Source organism: Paramormyrops kingsleyae, chromosome 2 (genome assembly GCF_048594095.1).
Source record: "Paramormyrops kingsleyae isolate MSU_618 chromosome 2, PKINGS_0.4, whole genome shotgun sequence".
In the NCBI taxonomy this organism is placed as follows: Eukaryota; Metazoa; Chordata; class Actinopteri; order Osteoglossiformes; family Mormyridae; genus Paramormyrops; species Paramormyrops kingsleyae.
In genome coordinates this window covers 36,024,356-36,039,617 of record NC_132798.1, presented here as the reverse complement: position 1 = coordinate 36,039,617, position 15,262 = coordinate 36,024,356, and the positions used below count along the sequence as shown (strand labels likewise).

The 15,262-nt window shown below is 46.3% G+C and overlaps 1 protein-coding gene across 1 annotated transcript in view; it reads right to left on the bottom strand.

The window, feature by feature from the left end:
- LOC111860053 (huntingtin-interacting protein 1-related protein) overlaps positions 1–15,244 on the bottom strand; it is a 40,002-nt gene extending 24,758 nt beyond the window's left edge. The window contains exons 1-4 of the mRNA XM_072709049.1: positions 14,840–15,244; positions 2,335–2,398; positions 1,086–1,228; positions 496–552 (exon numbers count right to left, since the gene is read on the bottom strand). Of these exons, the coding sequence (XP_072565150.1) occupies positions 496–552; positions 1,086–1,228; positions 2,335–2,398; positions 14,840–14,932 (357 nt within the window). The 5' untranslated portion in view covers positions 14,933–15,244. The remainder of the gene's footprint in view (positions 1–495; positions 553–1,085; positions 1,229–2,334; positions 2,399–14,839) is intronic.
- Between the last annotated feature and the right edge of the window lie 18 nt (positions 15,245–15,262).

Sequence of the window (15,262 nt, the reverse complement as noted above, 5' to 3'; positions counted from 1 at the left end):
TGTGAAAAGACAGAACAAAAGGTGAGGAGTGACGTGCAGGATGTAGGACTGACTATACAATTGCCATTGTCCTTCTGTGCTACTCCATTAAAACAGGACACTGGGCAGGGACAGCTTGCATTTTGTAAGACTAATGTTAAGTAGAACTTTTGGAAATTACATAATATTTAAAGCTGCATCCCTATAAAGACTCAATTTAATGGGTGAAATTAATATAATTTATGAGCACAGAAAAACCGACAAACTAAATATTTCTGTTTCCCCAATTTATAAGTCAAAGATTTTAGTGCGACTTTTGATTTTGGTGAGGTAATCATCCATGTACTCCCACAGTGGCAGACCTCAGCAGCATCCCCACACCCAATGGCAGACCTCAGCAGCATCCCCACACCCAATGGCAGACCACAGCAGCATCCCCACACCCAATGGCAGACCACAGCAGCATCCCCACACCCAATGGCAGACCTCAGCAGCATTCCCACACCCAACACTCACCCAGAGGGTTCCCATCTCCTTGATGTTGCTGTGATGCCTCATACAGTCCTGCAGGCTCTATAAAACAATAGCAATAAAAGTACAAGTATGTGAAACGTTGCTTCTTGCACTTTTACACTAAGCAGATGTTCCCTTGTGACATAGCGGTTGGTGCGAAACAAGGCCATGCAAGTTCGCAGTGGAACATCCACTGTCATAAGTATGATCACTATGGGTTGAGAAAACGCTAATGAAACGCTGCAGGGAGGGATTGTAGTTTGATGTTACACAAGAAGCTACTAGGTGGATTGCAGCTCATTTTATGGCATGAAATCTTTCATGTGAGAAGAATAAAATAGAACAGAAAGCCTTTATTGTCAATGTAACAAGTTACAATGAAACTCGTTTGTTTTTTAAAGGCCTGTGGGAGTACAAGTCAATGTGAGACGACTGGGAGTCTGTCTGGTTTGACTGGAACAAGCAGTGACATTTGTGTCATTAAGTTTTGTCCAATGTTAAATGAAATTTCGGCCATAATATAAAGTCCTTGTGCCATCCACATGAGGGTTTCCACTGGGTAATTAGAAGTGGGGGGAGGGAGGAGGACTCACGTTGTGGTGCCCATCTCGTAGAACCTTGTGTAGAACGTGGCAGAACTTCCAGCTGAGGATGGAGCTGCTAGCCAGCGGGAGGCCCAGGGCGTAGGACCAGAAGGTGAAGGCCCCCTTCTCCCTGTGCGTCCCCAGGACGATCCCTAAGGGGGGGGCAGTGGTCAAGGAGCATGGAGCTGCCGGACAGAATTGGTGGCCCCAACTGATGACTGAACCCCCAACCCAAGCCTTTAGAGAGGGACAAAAGTCAGTGGTAACAGGCTGGGATCCCACCATCTACTGGGGCATGGCCTTATGGGAAAACGGCAGCCCAAGCCCTTGGTAGGACATGTCCACAGTATAGGTAACTCTATAACCTCCATTGGTCAAAGTCTTCTGGCTTAAGGCGGCTGCCAAGTATATCTCATTCATAGCCATGCCATTTAATTCAGTATAATCACTGCTTTATTTTGTCTTTAGAGACATCACACAATAACGGAATTTCTGATACAATAAACCAGGAGTTAAGTCTGCAGTTCCATTTAAGAGGAGTGTTTTCTTAGGCAAAGTTTGATGTTTGTACTTGGGGGGTTGAAATACCCTCATCCTGCTTACCGTATGTTTTAATGTGTGATGCATACATACCCTATATGCAGACAAAATAATAGGTTGTCAACAAAGCGCTTATGCAAAGTCCCAGTTTAGACCATAGTGCAATGCTGGTCTTTTCAATTAATAGCAATCTCAACTGGCTTCCCCATACTCTGCCTGCGGCCCTGTATCTCAGCAAGGTCATCTCCTTAAATCAGCTCTAGGTGATTCTAGGTGACCTTTGATAGCTGACACTGTGCTGGCATGGGGGGAAGATGTAGACACGCCCCCCAGTGCACTTCAGGGGAGGTGAGGTGTGACGGCTCATGACCGAATTGGAAGACAAACAGGGAAAATTAAAAATGGATAAAAATAAAGTAGCCTGGTTCTGTGTGAGTCTGTCTGGTCTGATTGGAACGAGCAGCAAATACTAAAGCATCTGCGGTGGAGGCTGGGCCTTGTGGGTGAAGTTAGTGACAATAAAGCAGTAAGTTCTAGTTACTGGTCCTTCTGCTGTGGTTTTACCCATTTCTGTAGGCTACATTTTGACCAGACAGAGCGAAAAGCTCAAGCAGGCAGCAGCATCAACAACCAAGTGGAAATGGATTTAATCAGCGTGGTTAACGAGCATGCAGCTTGTGTCCCAACCCGGGGCGCCTCGTCACGGTGAACAGGATACTGCGGGCATGCTTCTCCTTCACCGGCGTCTCACTGGAGTTGATGGCCTTGCTTATGCTGCTGAGCTGGAGGAGAGAGATATGGGGGGGGGGGGGGGGGGTTGGAGTCAGTGAAGACTCTGGGGTTACTTATCTGAATTTTGGCACCGTATGTTACACCTCACACATTATACAGAGCCCTGGGATTCCCTAGCAGGGGATTGACCAACAACAAAACAAAAAAAAAAAAAAAAAAACGTACTCAACTTAATACTCCCACTTTCATAAGTCTCATCTATATTCAGAATGGGATTAATACCGAATTTGTCAAAAAAAATAAAAAATTACTTAATTAGGCTGATTTTCTAGATTTCCAGAGACTGCATTCAAGTTATACTCCCATAACTTCAAGGAAAAGTCCAGAGCAGAAGGCACTACCCAGAAGGCCGTTGCAGAGGTCAGGTGACCTTAGCCACTGGGGTTGGATTGGTGCACTCAGGAATGTTACTAGTGTGGTGGGGGGGAGGGGGAGGGGCAAGTTTGCAATTTGCACAGGCTGGCCGGGTTGAATTTCCATACATCAGCAAAACATGAAGTGATGGACAAAGAACAGCAGTGCATTCTGGGACTGCAAAGATCAGCATTTTCATAGTTGTTTAATCACTGGGCAGTAGTGGGCAGCGCAGGGTTAAAAACCAATTATTCTAAGCGAGACTGGCTGCTCCCTAACACTGCAAACCGTAAACCCTGTAAACTCTGCACTGCATAGACAATCCGGAAGTGCGTGAGCAGCAGCCTCAGTCTCCCAGGTTATTGCGACTTCCTGATTTACAAGGTGCATGTTGTGTTTATGAAGTCCATAATTTCTGAATTTATTTCCTGGCCCATTGTGTGTCGACAAGCCTCAGCTTTAATCTCGACACGCGAGCAGAGAAAGCTCAAATGACGCAGTTAAGTGCCATCTGACAACTCACAGCACACAAAGCCACCTGACATGACATGCTGTGATTTGTCAAAATTACTAAAGGCTAGTATGTCCTAAAAGAAAGAAAACATACCCGGAATACGGGACTTTTTAAACACAAAAAGACAAAGAACTGACATACTGCTAAGAGTGAAGATCAGAATGGTTTTGAATTTTCTGTGTGTCTTTTTGGATGTGAAAGCTGGACAGTGAAGAAGCAGGACTGGAGGAATTACGTCTTTGGACGTCAGTGAAGACATAAGCTAAACAAACAGGTGGATTCTTGAACAAATTAAGCCTGATCTTTCACTCCAAAGACAAATGACCAGAGTAGAGCCATTTTATTGAAAACATACTGAAAAGACATGAGAAAGTCATGACGCTTGTAAATTTCAATGCAAGAGAGGAGGACAATGACCAGAAACAAGGTGGATACACTCAATCACCATAATAATGAACAGCAGACACTTTTGTTCATAGTTATGGACAAGTGAGGAAAGATTGGGCTCTGAACACAATGTCTCCCCTGCTGGGGTTAATGGCCTTGCTCAAGAATGATGTGATTGCTCTGTCAGCCTTGGGATTTGAACCCACGACCCCCCACGAGTACATATCCCTAACCTGCTGAACCACAAACTGGCCTACATGTCATTGAAAACCCTGATGTCTATTAGGCTCCCAGGATTCAACATCGACTTCTGGGGTCCTAATAATAACCCAAGGTGTCCCCTGCCCTTCCTGGGACAGGCTGCAGGCTCAACATCACCCCGTATAACACAAGTAGCAATGGAATTTAAAATAATATCAATACAAAATCATAATACTGAAATCTAATTCGTTTCCTTTTTTATCACCATATAAATTTGTACTAAACATGGGTATGCAAAACCAATGGATGTATCATATTTAATAACATTTCTCAGAGGAAAACACATACACACACGATTTTCTCAAGGGCACACCTGAGGTGCAAGCTCCGGTTACAGGTCCGTGACCTTAAACATCACACCACCTACTACGAGGAAACTTACACTAGGAAAGGTGCAAATCCCAGCAGATTCACACTGCAAACTGGTACTTTTGATAAAATATGCTACAAGTAACGCACTACAATGCTCATGATGAACTTAAGGTCTGCAGCTGGGGCGAGTAATCTGATCCATGGAGGGCCAGGGTGGGGGGGTTTGGGATTCCCAAGACTGAAGTTGAGAACCACTGCTTTATTACTGACTGATTGAAAGACCAGCCCAAAAAGCCACAGTAGCCCTCCATGGATCAGCTTCCCCACCCCTGGTCTACAGCCAGATCTAGATACGTACAACTGCTACTCCAGGGCGGCATTTAGGATCAGGGCCCTTCAGTCTACTGCTGACAGCTGCACTTTATATCGTTTCCCATCTGAAGCATTAGCTTTGTATGCATCTGTTTGTAGAAAGCGAGCAGCTGACGGCCATTAATCTCAGATTTCTGGGCGAATTCCTCTCTCCCTGGTGTTGGTGCCTCTGGACGTCTTGCAGAAAGACACCGGCTGACCGGACCATGTTCATCCAACCTTGCAAGAGCATGCTGGGAGAAATCGGCAAGTGACACGTGACACGGTGGCCCTTGTTTGGCGTTCTGTCATTCTCATCTGAAGCAGCGCTGCCGACAGGGTGTAGAAAGTCAACATTTACTCAGCACTGAGGCCGTCACGGTGCTCTGGGGCACCGGCAGACGCAAACAGCTGCAGGAAGACCTGCAGCTGTTTGCAACACACGTGACCCAATGCGGCTCTGCCAGCGATGACGCACACAAACACCCTAATGTGCCATTTGTCTGGCTCTGCCACAAAAGCAGAACTTGGTTTGAATAATACGAACCACCCTGCAAGACATACAATCAGCCCCCTGCACCAGCCCTCATCACAACAGTGGAGTTCGCTTGACAAGACCGTCATAAATTGCACTGCTTATCCTGTCAATCTGAACTAGTGCTATGGGTGAATTTTTTGAAGTGGGAGATGTAAAGACAACAGGAGAGTTAAGTTTCACGCTAGTAATGGCAAGCGGTGGAATCATCCCCAGCGATGGTCAGGCTAAAGCGGAGCTCAGCCTCGGCGTCCTGGACTTATGAAAGTAACGAGCAAAACTGTCACGGCTTGTAAAGACGTCAGTGGCAGTACATGACCTGACAGCAGAGCCTGGTCCTTTCTAGCACCCTTTGCTCTGGTGCCTCTCAGGAATTTCGGTTGCGGTGGGGGGGGGGATTTTACACAAAGATTTGACATCTATTGTAGCTACAGTGGGATTAGCAGGTCGGAGATACAGGCGCAGGGGTTGCGGGATGGGGTCCGAGGGTGCGGCCTTCCACTGCGAATAGGCACATTCTCATGCTGCACAAACACCATTGTGAGAACAAGGTCGTCCCCCGCTGGCAATCAGGCAGGAGAAAGAAAAGCGAAAACGAGCAAAGTCGGTAGGTAGAAAGAAAATGGCATCCAACCTTCATCAACCAAAATCCAAACAGAATTCTAAGAATTAGATCAGATCAAACCAGATAGGAGTGACTCCTGCCGAAGTCCAGATAATTGTGACACTGGGTACAGCGTGACACCAGGACAGAGGAGCTGCCCCAGCAGGACGCCATACCTGTAGGGGAACTCACTCTGCAGTCGGGGGGCCCGGTGAACCCGCTCCGCACAATCCGCTGCGGCCGTAATGGCTACCGCTGCGTCACTTTACCACGGCGGCCGTGAGCATCTCTAATCTGTCTTGGGAAGCCAGCAGCTCTCGCCTGGGTCTGCCAGGCTGAGGCAGCGAGAAAAAAATAAAATAAAATTTTAAAAAATCACACCAACGCAAGTGCCGCCCCTTCCCCCCCCCCCCTGCCTGGGCCTGCTGCTCATCACAAGACAGCAGGAGAGCAAGATGCTTTCCGGAAAAGCTGCCGAGGACAGCCCACGGGAGGCTGGGCAGTGTGCTGCACGTGCGGACAGCGGGGGGGTGGACCGGGCCCGACCGGGCACAGGGGTGATGTCGCAGGCAGCGGTGCACACCGGAGCCGCATGGGATGCCCGGATTTCCAGGCCTCGCTAAAGTACATTATAGTGATGTCAGATTGAGAATCACAGCCGTGACACCAGAGACGATGCGGCCAGGTTCATGGACCCCTCCCTGAGCAAACACGCTGCTCGCGACCTTAGCGCCGGTGAGACCTGAACAGGTGCGTTGGCATGGAGGCCACGCCCACCCCACCTTCACCATCATCACGTGGGGAGGCGGGGTTACCCCCGGTGACGGGCCCCTAGGCCTCAGCCAGAGTCGCTGGGTCAAATAAATAGACAAGTGCTAAAAATGCCAAGTTACCATTGGCTCCACATATCAGAGAGCCCATTTATAGGGCCTTACAGCAGAGCCATGGTGCACTATGTGAGAAAGGCTTTCTTCCCTTGTGGTCTGTCATGCAAAAATACACAAACTGGTTTCATCAGACAGCTGCACAGAATGCTTCTTTCATACACACAGCTACAAAATTACGTTTTTACCTTGTGTGCTGCACAAACAAACACACACACGCACACACACCCACACGCCCCTTTGGCTGCTGAGAGATCTGAGAGACCGACTGGCCTGAGTGAAAGCGTTCGGCGAGCCCTAATCACATAAAAGCCTCATTTAGGTGAACAGCATTTACACCCCCCCAACCCCCTCCAGTCAGCACAAGAGCGGCACTGTGGCTCTCTGGTGAGCTCCAGTGACCCTCACAGAGGTGGTCTCGGTAACCGAGCACCCCCCCTCCCCGCCCGACTGAACCTGCCCACCACTTGGGTGAGAATAGCAAGCGGCAAAAAAGGGACAATGGAGGGTTTGTGGGGAGATAGGGGTTGGGCTGGATGGATGCCCCCCATCCAGCACGCCTGGTCTGGCACCACAGCCCAGCAGATGGCCTGCGAATGGGCTCACTGCAGGGAGACATCAATAATGCATTCAGGCTGGCCATGCAGCGGAGGGGCCGGCATAGAGATGGCGCCTGCTAACGGGACCCCCCCCCCCCGGGACCCCCACGAAAGCCACCGGGTCCTCATGGGCCGGCCACAGCCACAAAAGTGTCTTACGGCAAGGTGCACGGACTTACTTCTCCTCACAGCTCTGTCAGACAGAAATCTCAGAGCCCACCACACGCGCACACACACGCCACCCCTCCACACCAGGGAAAAGCCAACGTTAAGGATACATGACAGCCACACATGTAACACGCTGATTTATCTTGTGACTAATGTTAGTGGAGAGTAAGTGGGTCAGACAGAACGACACACTTTCTCAGGCCAATCCACCGGAGCACACGGCACAGACCAGCCACAGCTTCACCCCCACGGTCAGAGATACTGCACCCCCTCAACCCCAACTGGCACAGACACCCACCTTCTCATCCCTGGTCTTCTGCGCCGTGTCCTTGTGCCTGGACATGCTAACCTGATGGCCACGGAGGTGGTTAGGTGGTTAGGCACCCCGCGTGCCTGTTTATGCCTGTTCCTTATCAGCTTAGCCCAACAGACCTTCAAGGTCAAGCAGGACCCAGGAGCTCTCTCACTTTTAAGTTGACTTGCTTAGACCAACTCTGATAAAACAGTTGATGCTAACCAAAACTAGCAATGCTAACGCTAAACCAATGGAACAGGACAAGCTATTGCTAACAATTGCATAATGTGTACCATATATTAGCTTGATCAGCTCGACACATCTGACCCTATATATGTACAAAATATGAAATACACAGGCAAAAGACAAAAGTATTTTAAGAAAAAAAAATTGCAGCTAAGCAAACATAAGGGAATAAGGTCCTACCTGGGGACGTGTGTGATGGCGTCTCAAAAGCACCATTAGCAAGGCAAGATAACAACTCAGTGTGAAAAATTAAGCCTCGCTGTCTAAGAAATAAAACCCATAAACCCTGGAGGCCTCTTCTGGGCGTGGCAGTACAAGACCAAATTTCACAGGTTTTACAAAAAGTCGATTTGTAACAAGTACCTGTGGGACAGACTATGAAATTGCCAGTGACTTCTCCAACTAACAGCATGTGTTCAAAATATGGGGAAAGAGGTGCCAAATACCTTAAGGGCTGATCCACACCCTTACGCACCCCCTGCAGCGTGACACAGTCCCGGCAGAAGGGAGGGTTGCCGTAAAGCTTAGGTCCCTTCACTGGATGATAGGTGCACTCATCTATAAATTTCAGTCAGTACCAATAACCAATATATTTTTGTCTAGTATTACCAATACTGATAAGCTATACTGAAATCAGGCTAACCTCTGAGCTGATATTGGTGACGTTACATATGCTTGTATGTAGCAACCACAACATACAATGCAGGCATTGAGACGTCAGCAAAGCAGTGCTGACTTGGGAGACTGTAGCGAGGTTCTGAATGGTGAATGAGCAGACAGAATCCCTCATCCTCCGCTACGGAAAATAGCTGATTGTCCATCGCATCTCTATGATTTTAGTAATTATATCTTTAGCTCTGGTGCGGCTAACTTTGAATATTGACTAAAGTCTAAACATCGGCTGCCAATGTCGTCTAAAATTGACACTGGACAATTTTAACCAACATCAGCCAAAACCGATATGTATGAGTGCACCAGTGATTGTACCATTTTTTGGCCAAACTTACAGTCTACAGACTGAGCAGGACTAGGAGGCTGTGATGAGGACCCATCACTTCAACATCAGAAAGATGAAGAGATGAGATTAACAAAATTACCAAACTGAAAAGGAGGGCCTTATCACCATGGCAACATCTAGTGCAACAAAGAGACTGAGGAGATGCTGACGGTAAGTTGTGAATGAGCTGAGGGACTTGGCACTAGACAAATCTGCCTCCTAGGCAAAGTGTACGAGCGAATCACGGTTCAAGAAAAATGAAGAGCAAAGATACACTCTTTCCCTAAACACAACACTGCTTATTCAGCCCAAATACTGTCTTAAATACATGAGAGCCTGAGCTCTTCACAGGGAAAAAGGCTAAATGGGAGTGGTTCTTATTTCCCCTGCAGGAACTAGCACCAATTAATGTGCACTACTGACAGAACTGTTTACCCCTGATACTACCTGAAACAACAACATTGAGTGAGGAGATATGAAAAAAATATAAGACAGTTCTTAGTCTGTAATGCAGTTGCCTATAAATCCAGCAGCGCTCAAGCTGTAATATCAAGTTCCATTCATCCACTCTGTACATTAAAAAAGGGAAGACTGGGGATGTACAGGTAACAATTTGCCATTCTTTCTTGTAGCCAAAGCCCTTATGAATGCACTGTACCTTTCATTCACCCTTAACACCGAATGCCTTGCTTTCAGAGAGTTACTGTACTCGCACACTGCAGGCGTTTGAGGACCCTCATCAGTTGCCATGGGTCAATCAATCTCGATGGACATGGAGAGTCGCCTGGTGCTGATCCATCATCTGGATGAGGCAGAACACTGCAGTCTGCACTGGAATGAATCACCAGTTCAGGCTTCAGAAAGAAACCTCAATTTTAAAATCTAAAACACACAATCAACCTTCAGCTGGAACGCATGCCAACTGCATGCTCCTTTCACTTTGCAAGACATATTGTTTATTAAACAGCATAGCAAATAAAATCCATGTCCAATCCCTTCCAGTAAGGGATGCTGCAGGATTTAGGGGGATTAAACTCAACTGAGCTTCTTATGTAATTACACATGGAGTGTCTCCTACAGACTCAAAACTCAAATAAAAAATTGGGGGAAAAAAAAACTCACCTGATAATGAGGCACTTGATTGGTTAATGATGCACCTATGACAGAGCACTGAGCAAGACTCCTAGCTGCAACAGCTAAAACCCATACAGAAAACAGGGCAAATAAGGAAAATAACTTCCCTGAATTTATCACTTAAGGGTGCAACTAATTAGACAATGGAAATAAAATCTGTCCACAGTCATGCCTTTTGCTTGTGTCACAATGGAGTGCTTCTGAAATACACTGCAGTCTTTGGGACCTTTGGGAGGCAGTATAGGGGCTCAAAGTGGACATCAGTCTGAGTCAGTCCCCCCTGCGTCCAAGGGTCAGGAGACAGAGGCAGACATTTTGGGGTATCTGCGGCATGTTTTAGGGACAGCCCACATAGGAAGTGCTGCATCATCCATCACTTTTGCCACATCATCACGATTCACGCTCCATTTACTCAAACTGCAAGACTTCATTCGTGTGCTTCGCATCGGCATTTCCCATCGGGATGACGACATCCCTGTAATAATACCCTAGCGCCCCCCTCCTGGCCCCAATGCTTCCTTTTCCTGTAGATGTCTCCATGGAGACCCCAGTGGTGCCATGGCACCCATGTTGCTTGGCAGCACTTGGCCCAACTGCGCCAAGACCAAAGACAAAGACGCTCAACATGGTGCAAAGAAGAACCCCCTCCACATTTCAGATGAGGCAAATTCGGAAGATAAAATCTTCACCATAAACAGAAAGAGCTTTTGGACAGAAGTTACTTAAATATTGCCACATGTTCCTTCTCCCTCCAGAAGTATGTCCTCTGACTTATCTTAGCAATCTTAGCATGAAGCCTAAACATCAATCTAACCACAAGCACTTCCTCATCTCAACCAGGGAGAACCCTTTTCTACGCCTGGATCATGAGGCAAGTTGCCACACTGCAAGAATAACCAGATAACTGTAATATCCTGTATAACTAGCCTATGCGAAATACTGTAAATTTCCCTATTCATTGCTACAGACACCCAGCAATACTAAAGCACTACATTTTTTTCACTTGACATTTATCTGACATATTTATCTATGTCTACGACTGGAGAGGTACACAGACATGAACAGCTTAATGACTGTCTTCCTCTGTTGTAGTTCTCACTGGTCTGTGTTGCTGGAATGGCTCAGGACGTGCAAAGGCAGAGCAAACAAGGAGAGAGTGTGTGCGTGTGTACACAGCAGGGAAAGTGGGAGACATTACCTCCCAGTCTGACCTTGTAAGCAAAATCAAAAAAACAAGCTGAGAATATGGGGTCAAAACAGTACATGCAGCTAAGGCTGTTCGATATCATATCCTGAAGAACTCGCTAGTATATAGCGCATGCACATTAATCTCCAGGGCTTTCGATAAAAGGCTGGTTTTTCGGTACTATACGCACAGTTGCTTACATCCACAATTTGGTAAGAAGATTAGTAGTACGGCCAAAATATTAAAGAGATGTATGACACCAAAAGTTAGCAATCCCTAAAAATTTGGCAAATCCTTGGTTTATTAAATTTGGATAGCGGAGTACGCCGTATGCTACCGTTTTGGTAAGTCAGGGAAATAATAAGCACTGAAGTGGCGGTGAAAAAAGGGACAGTCCAGCAGCCATAACATATTTTAAAAGGAGGACATATTGTGGGTAAACAAGTTTAAAAGGCGTCGGGGTGTACATTTATTACACTTGTAATAAATGTTAGATACATTTATTAACCATAAAGATATGCTGAATTTATACAGATTACTAACTTTTGGGCATCATAATACTCCCATCATATTTTAGGTGCACTACTAACCTGCTTACCAAATTGTGGGCGTAAGTAACCGTCCGTATAGTACTGAAATGCCAGCACCTGGACACATGTTTTGCCCGGTATCTAAAGCCCAGGTGATTACTGTGCACGTGCTGTATAATTGTAAGGCGATTTCGTGCAGCCCTATACACAGCATTATTTATTACTTTATTTATAGCAATCCAGCGTCCTGCTTAAAAGTGGAGACCCCCACAATAGATAATGGCCTATAAAGTAATTTACCCATGTGCATCCCTTGCCATTTAGCTACTGAAAAAGTCATTAAGAGTGGGTTTCGGATCAAAAGCTTAGCCACATGCATGTAGAAGGAAACAAACAAGAACCTGTCAGACTGGAAAAGCCTTCTGCAGGTAAACTCCATGCAACTCCATGATGACAGAGTATTATGTTGTTAGCAAACTGATCCTAGAATGCTTGAAGACACTTTGGAGCCTTAAACTCACCCACAGTTACAACAAAAGTGTGTGTCGACAATGATCACTGATCACCAAATTAGAGTGGATCAATACAACTTCTCCTACTTTCTTCAAGCAACGTTTGCATATATACTGCTTAACACAATGGTGTTTAAAGAGGGAGGTGATACTGACAGAGGGGAAAAAAAAACATACACAGACACACTCCATTTTCATTTGGGGGTCTCTAATTTATGAAAGGCTAAACCGCCCCCAACCCCCCAGTACCACAGCAGTGTGTCATAAATGGCACTAAGCAGTCTGTGATGCTTTGAAGTCTTTCAGTAAAGCTTGAACAAGCCACTAAGTTCTTACACAGAAACTTGATCAACATCAGCCACCTTATAATAATGTCATTTAGCTGATACTTTTACCCAAACTGACATGTCACTGAAGCAACAGACGAACCACTTCACTCGGCAGTACACAACAGTGGATCCAAAGGACGTCAACAGACAAAGCCTTCCAGTTGCACAACGGTGACATTAACCACCATGCCACAAGATTTTCCTGTTTTATTTTCTGTATCCTTTCAGTTCATCTTTATGGTTTTCACAATGCCACCTGAATAGGATTAGAAAGCAGCATTCAAGCAGGGTAAGAACCAACACGTCAGGCAGAGAGAACAGAGAGAGTGCAAGCGATCAGAGATGGACAGTAGGAGAGGTCCAATTTAGCAGAACATCCCCCCCCCACATTTCCACCATTTAGGATAAACAAACCCATGTCCATATTTATGCCATACAATGCAAGACACACAGCCAAGCACCCCTGCAGTATGCAAATTTACAATGACAGGCTCCATTTGCTGACCAAGTATGTACGCCTTCAAACGCATATTCGATATCAGCTTTGGTCGGTTCAAAACTTCAGATTGTGCGTTCATAATACAGTTCAAGTCCAGGTTAAAAATTCCCCATGCACACACATTTTAGTAACCCGTAGAAAGAGAAAACAGACAAACTTTTGAACAGAACCAGTGCTGCTTCTCGATACAATTATCAGCATTACATTCAGAATTAATATGTGCTTAATGTTCTTGTCATATACACACATTCAAGTACATCAAAAACCCATCACTGCTGTCACAGAAAATCCAAACGTTATTCAAATCAAAGCAATTGGTCGCAATATACTCTCGAACAGTATAAGTCATGTGACCCACCAGGTGAGAAATTCTCAGATTTTAGTTGTGATCGAAACACTTTCCCCACCTGCTCACAGACCAAATATTTTTTACTTAAGACTCATATATTGCTCCACTATTCAGATTTGCAACCGTTCCCCTGCCCCTTGGCTTTAATGTGACACCTGTGTTTCTAATCATTTTACAACCTGTTTGTATAAAATATGTAATGATTTGTCCTTGCAGTACTCTGGGAACACCCTTGTGGGGTAGCACATGTGTTCTGCTTGCGCAAACACTGACAGAAAGTTACTTCTCGGAGCCAGTGTAATGCATTTCCCCATGCGCCGCATTTAACCAAACTACATGGCTTTGCTGAGTTTTCCCTCCACGGACTTTGACACATGGTTTACTGTCAGAATTTAAGATAAAGAGTCGGGGCTCTTCCGCACGCCGGTGGATTCACCGCAATCCCTGCAGACGGAGGTGCAGGCGAACCCCGACCGGCACGGTGCAGCACTCCGCCTGGCCGGATCCCGTTTACAGCAGTACAAGAAAGTACCACGTTATTTTGCTTTTTTGCACACATTTGATCGGTTGTCTCTTGTCCTCCCGTCCTGGCATTATCTGCTGACCTTTATGTTAGTTGAAATTAATGCCTTTCTTAAGTACGCATAAAACACTCATCTTGTAATAATTCTCCCAGATATCTCCATTTTAAATGCTGTGTCTGTAAAATAGCGATTCATGGGTGTATAATACCTTATTTAATAACCAACTTAAATCCACGTAAGATCAGGGACTACGAGTACGACAACACACATAGGTCTACCAAACCATTAAACAAACCACAGATCGCTGGTATATCTCGATACGAAGAAATATGCAGGTTCTTCCTTCGTAATCGTTTCTGAATATAAAATAACGAGTCCGAATTCAGACTGAACGGCTTATCAGATCGGTGCGGCCATGGGACTTCAGTTTGTCCTGAAGATGACCCTGACGATGCAATACGTTTTCCTAACTTACCGCGGTGTAGTTTCTCACCGACCGGCGACACGGCTCTATATGCGAAACAAATAATTAATTAATTAAAACAAAAAAATAGAGCGCGTTTGGACGCCATTGGCCGGGAAGGTGAACCACAAAGGTCCCCCACTTTCTTCCCAGTAGTTGGACCCCCCGTCCCAGTGCATCTGGTATAATATATTATACATGATTTTTTTTATAGCCCCCGAAAGCGATGAAAGTGGCGTTTGCAGCGCCCTAACACGCTACCCCGCTCCCGTAAAAGACGCTCATCTGCGGATAAACCTGCTTTCCGGCGAAGGATCCGGGGCCAGGGTCACAGCACGAAATTTCGACAAATGTTTAAAAATCGGCGTTTTTGAAAAATACGCCACATATTCGCGTACCTGCTGCTTGTCAAAATGCTCCCTCTCCGCCCCCAGGGTGGTCTCGGTCCTCCTGCTTTTCACCCTGGTAGGCACCTGTCGTATTGAATTCATCCTCCGGCGTGGGAACTGGCCAAATGCTGGTTCCGTCCGACGATCGCGCCTTAAATATACCGTGTATATGTATTATTAATTCTTTAGGTGCCCCCTTATAGGACGTGCGCGGAGCTTAAGCGGTCGAGGATGGCTCCCGGCGACGTGCAGAGGACATGGATCCGCTCCGAAGACGATGCATTGGCTGAACTACACTGAGTGCAGTGGACGCAGCATGACGGGGGAAGGAAGGCGGCTGAACACAGCGAGCGCCTTTGCCTCCTCCTTCGTCAGGGCTATTCCGGGGACTGAATACACGTAGCGATGAGCGTGGGGGAGGAATAAAGTGAC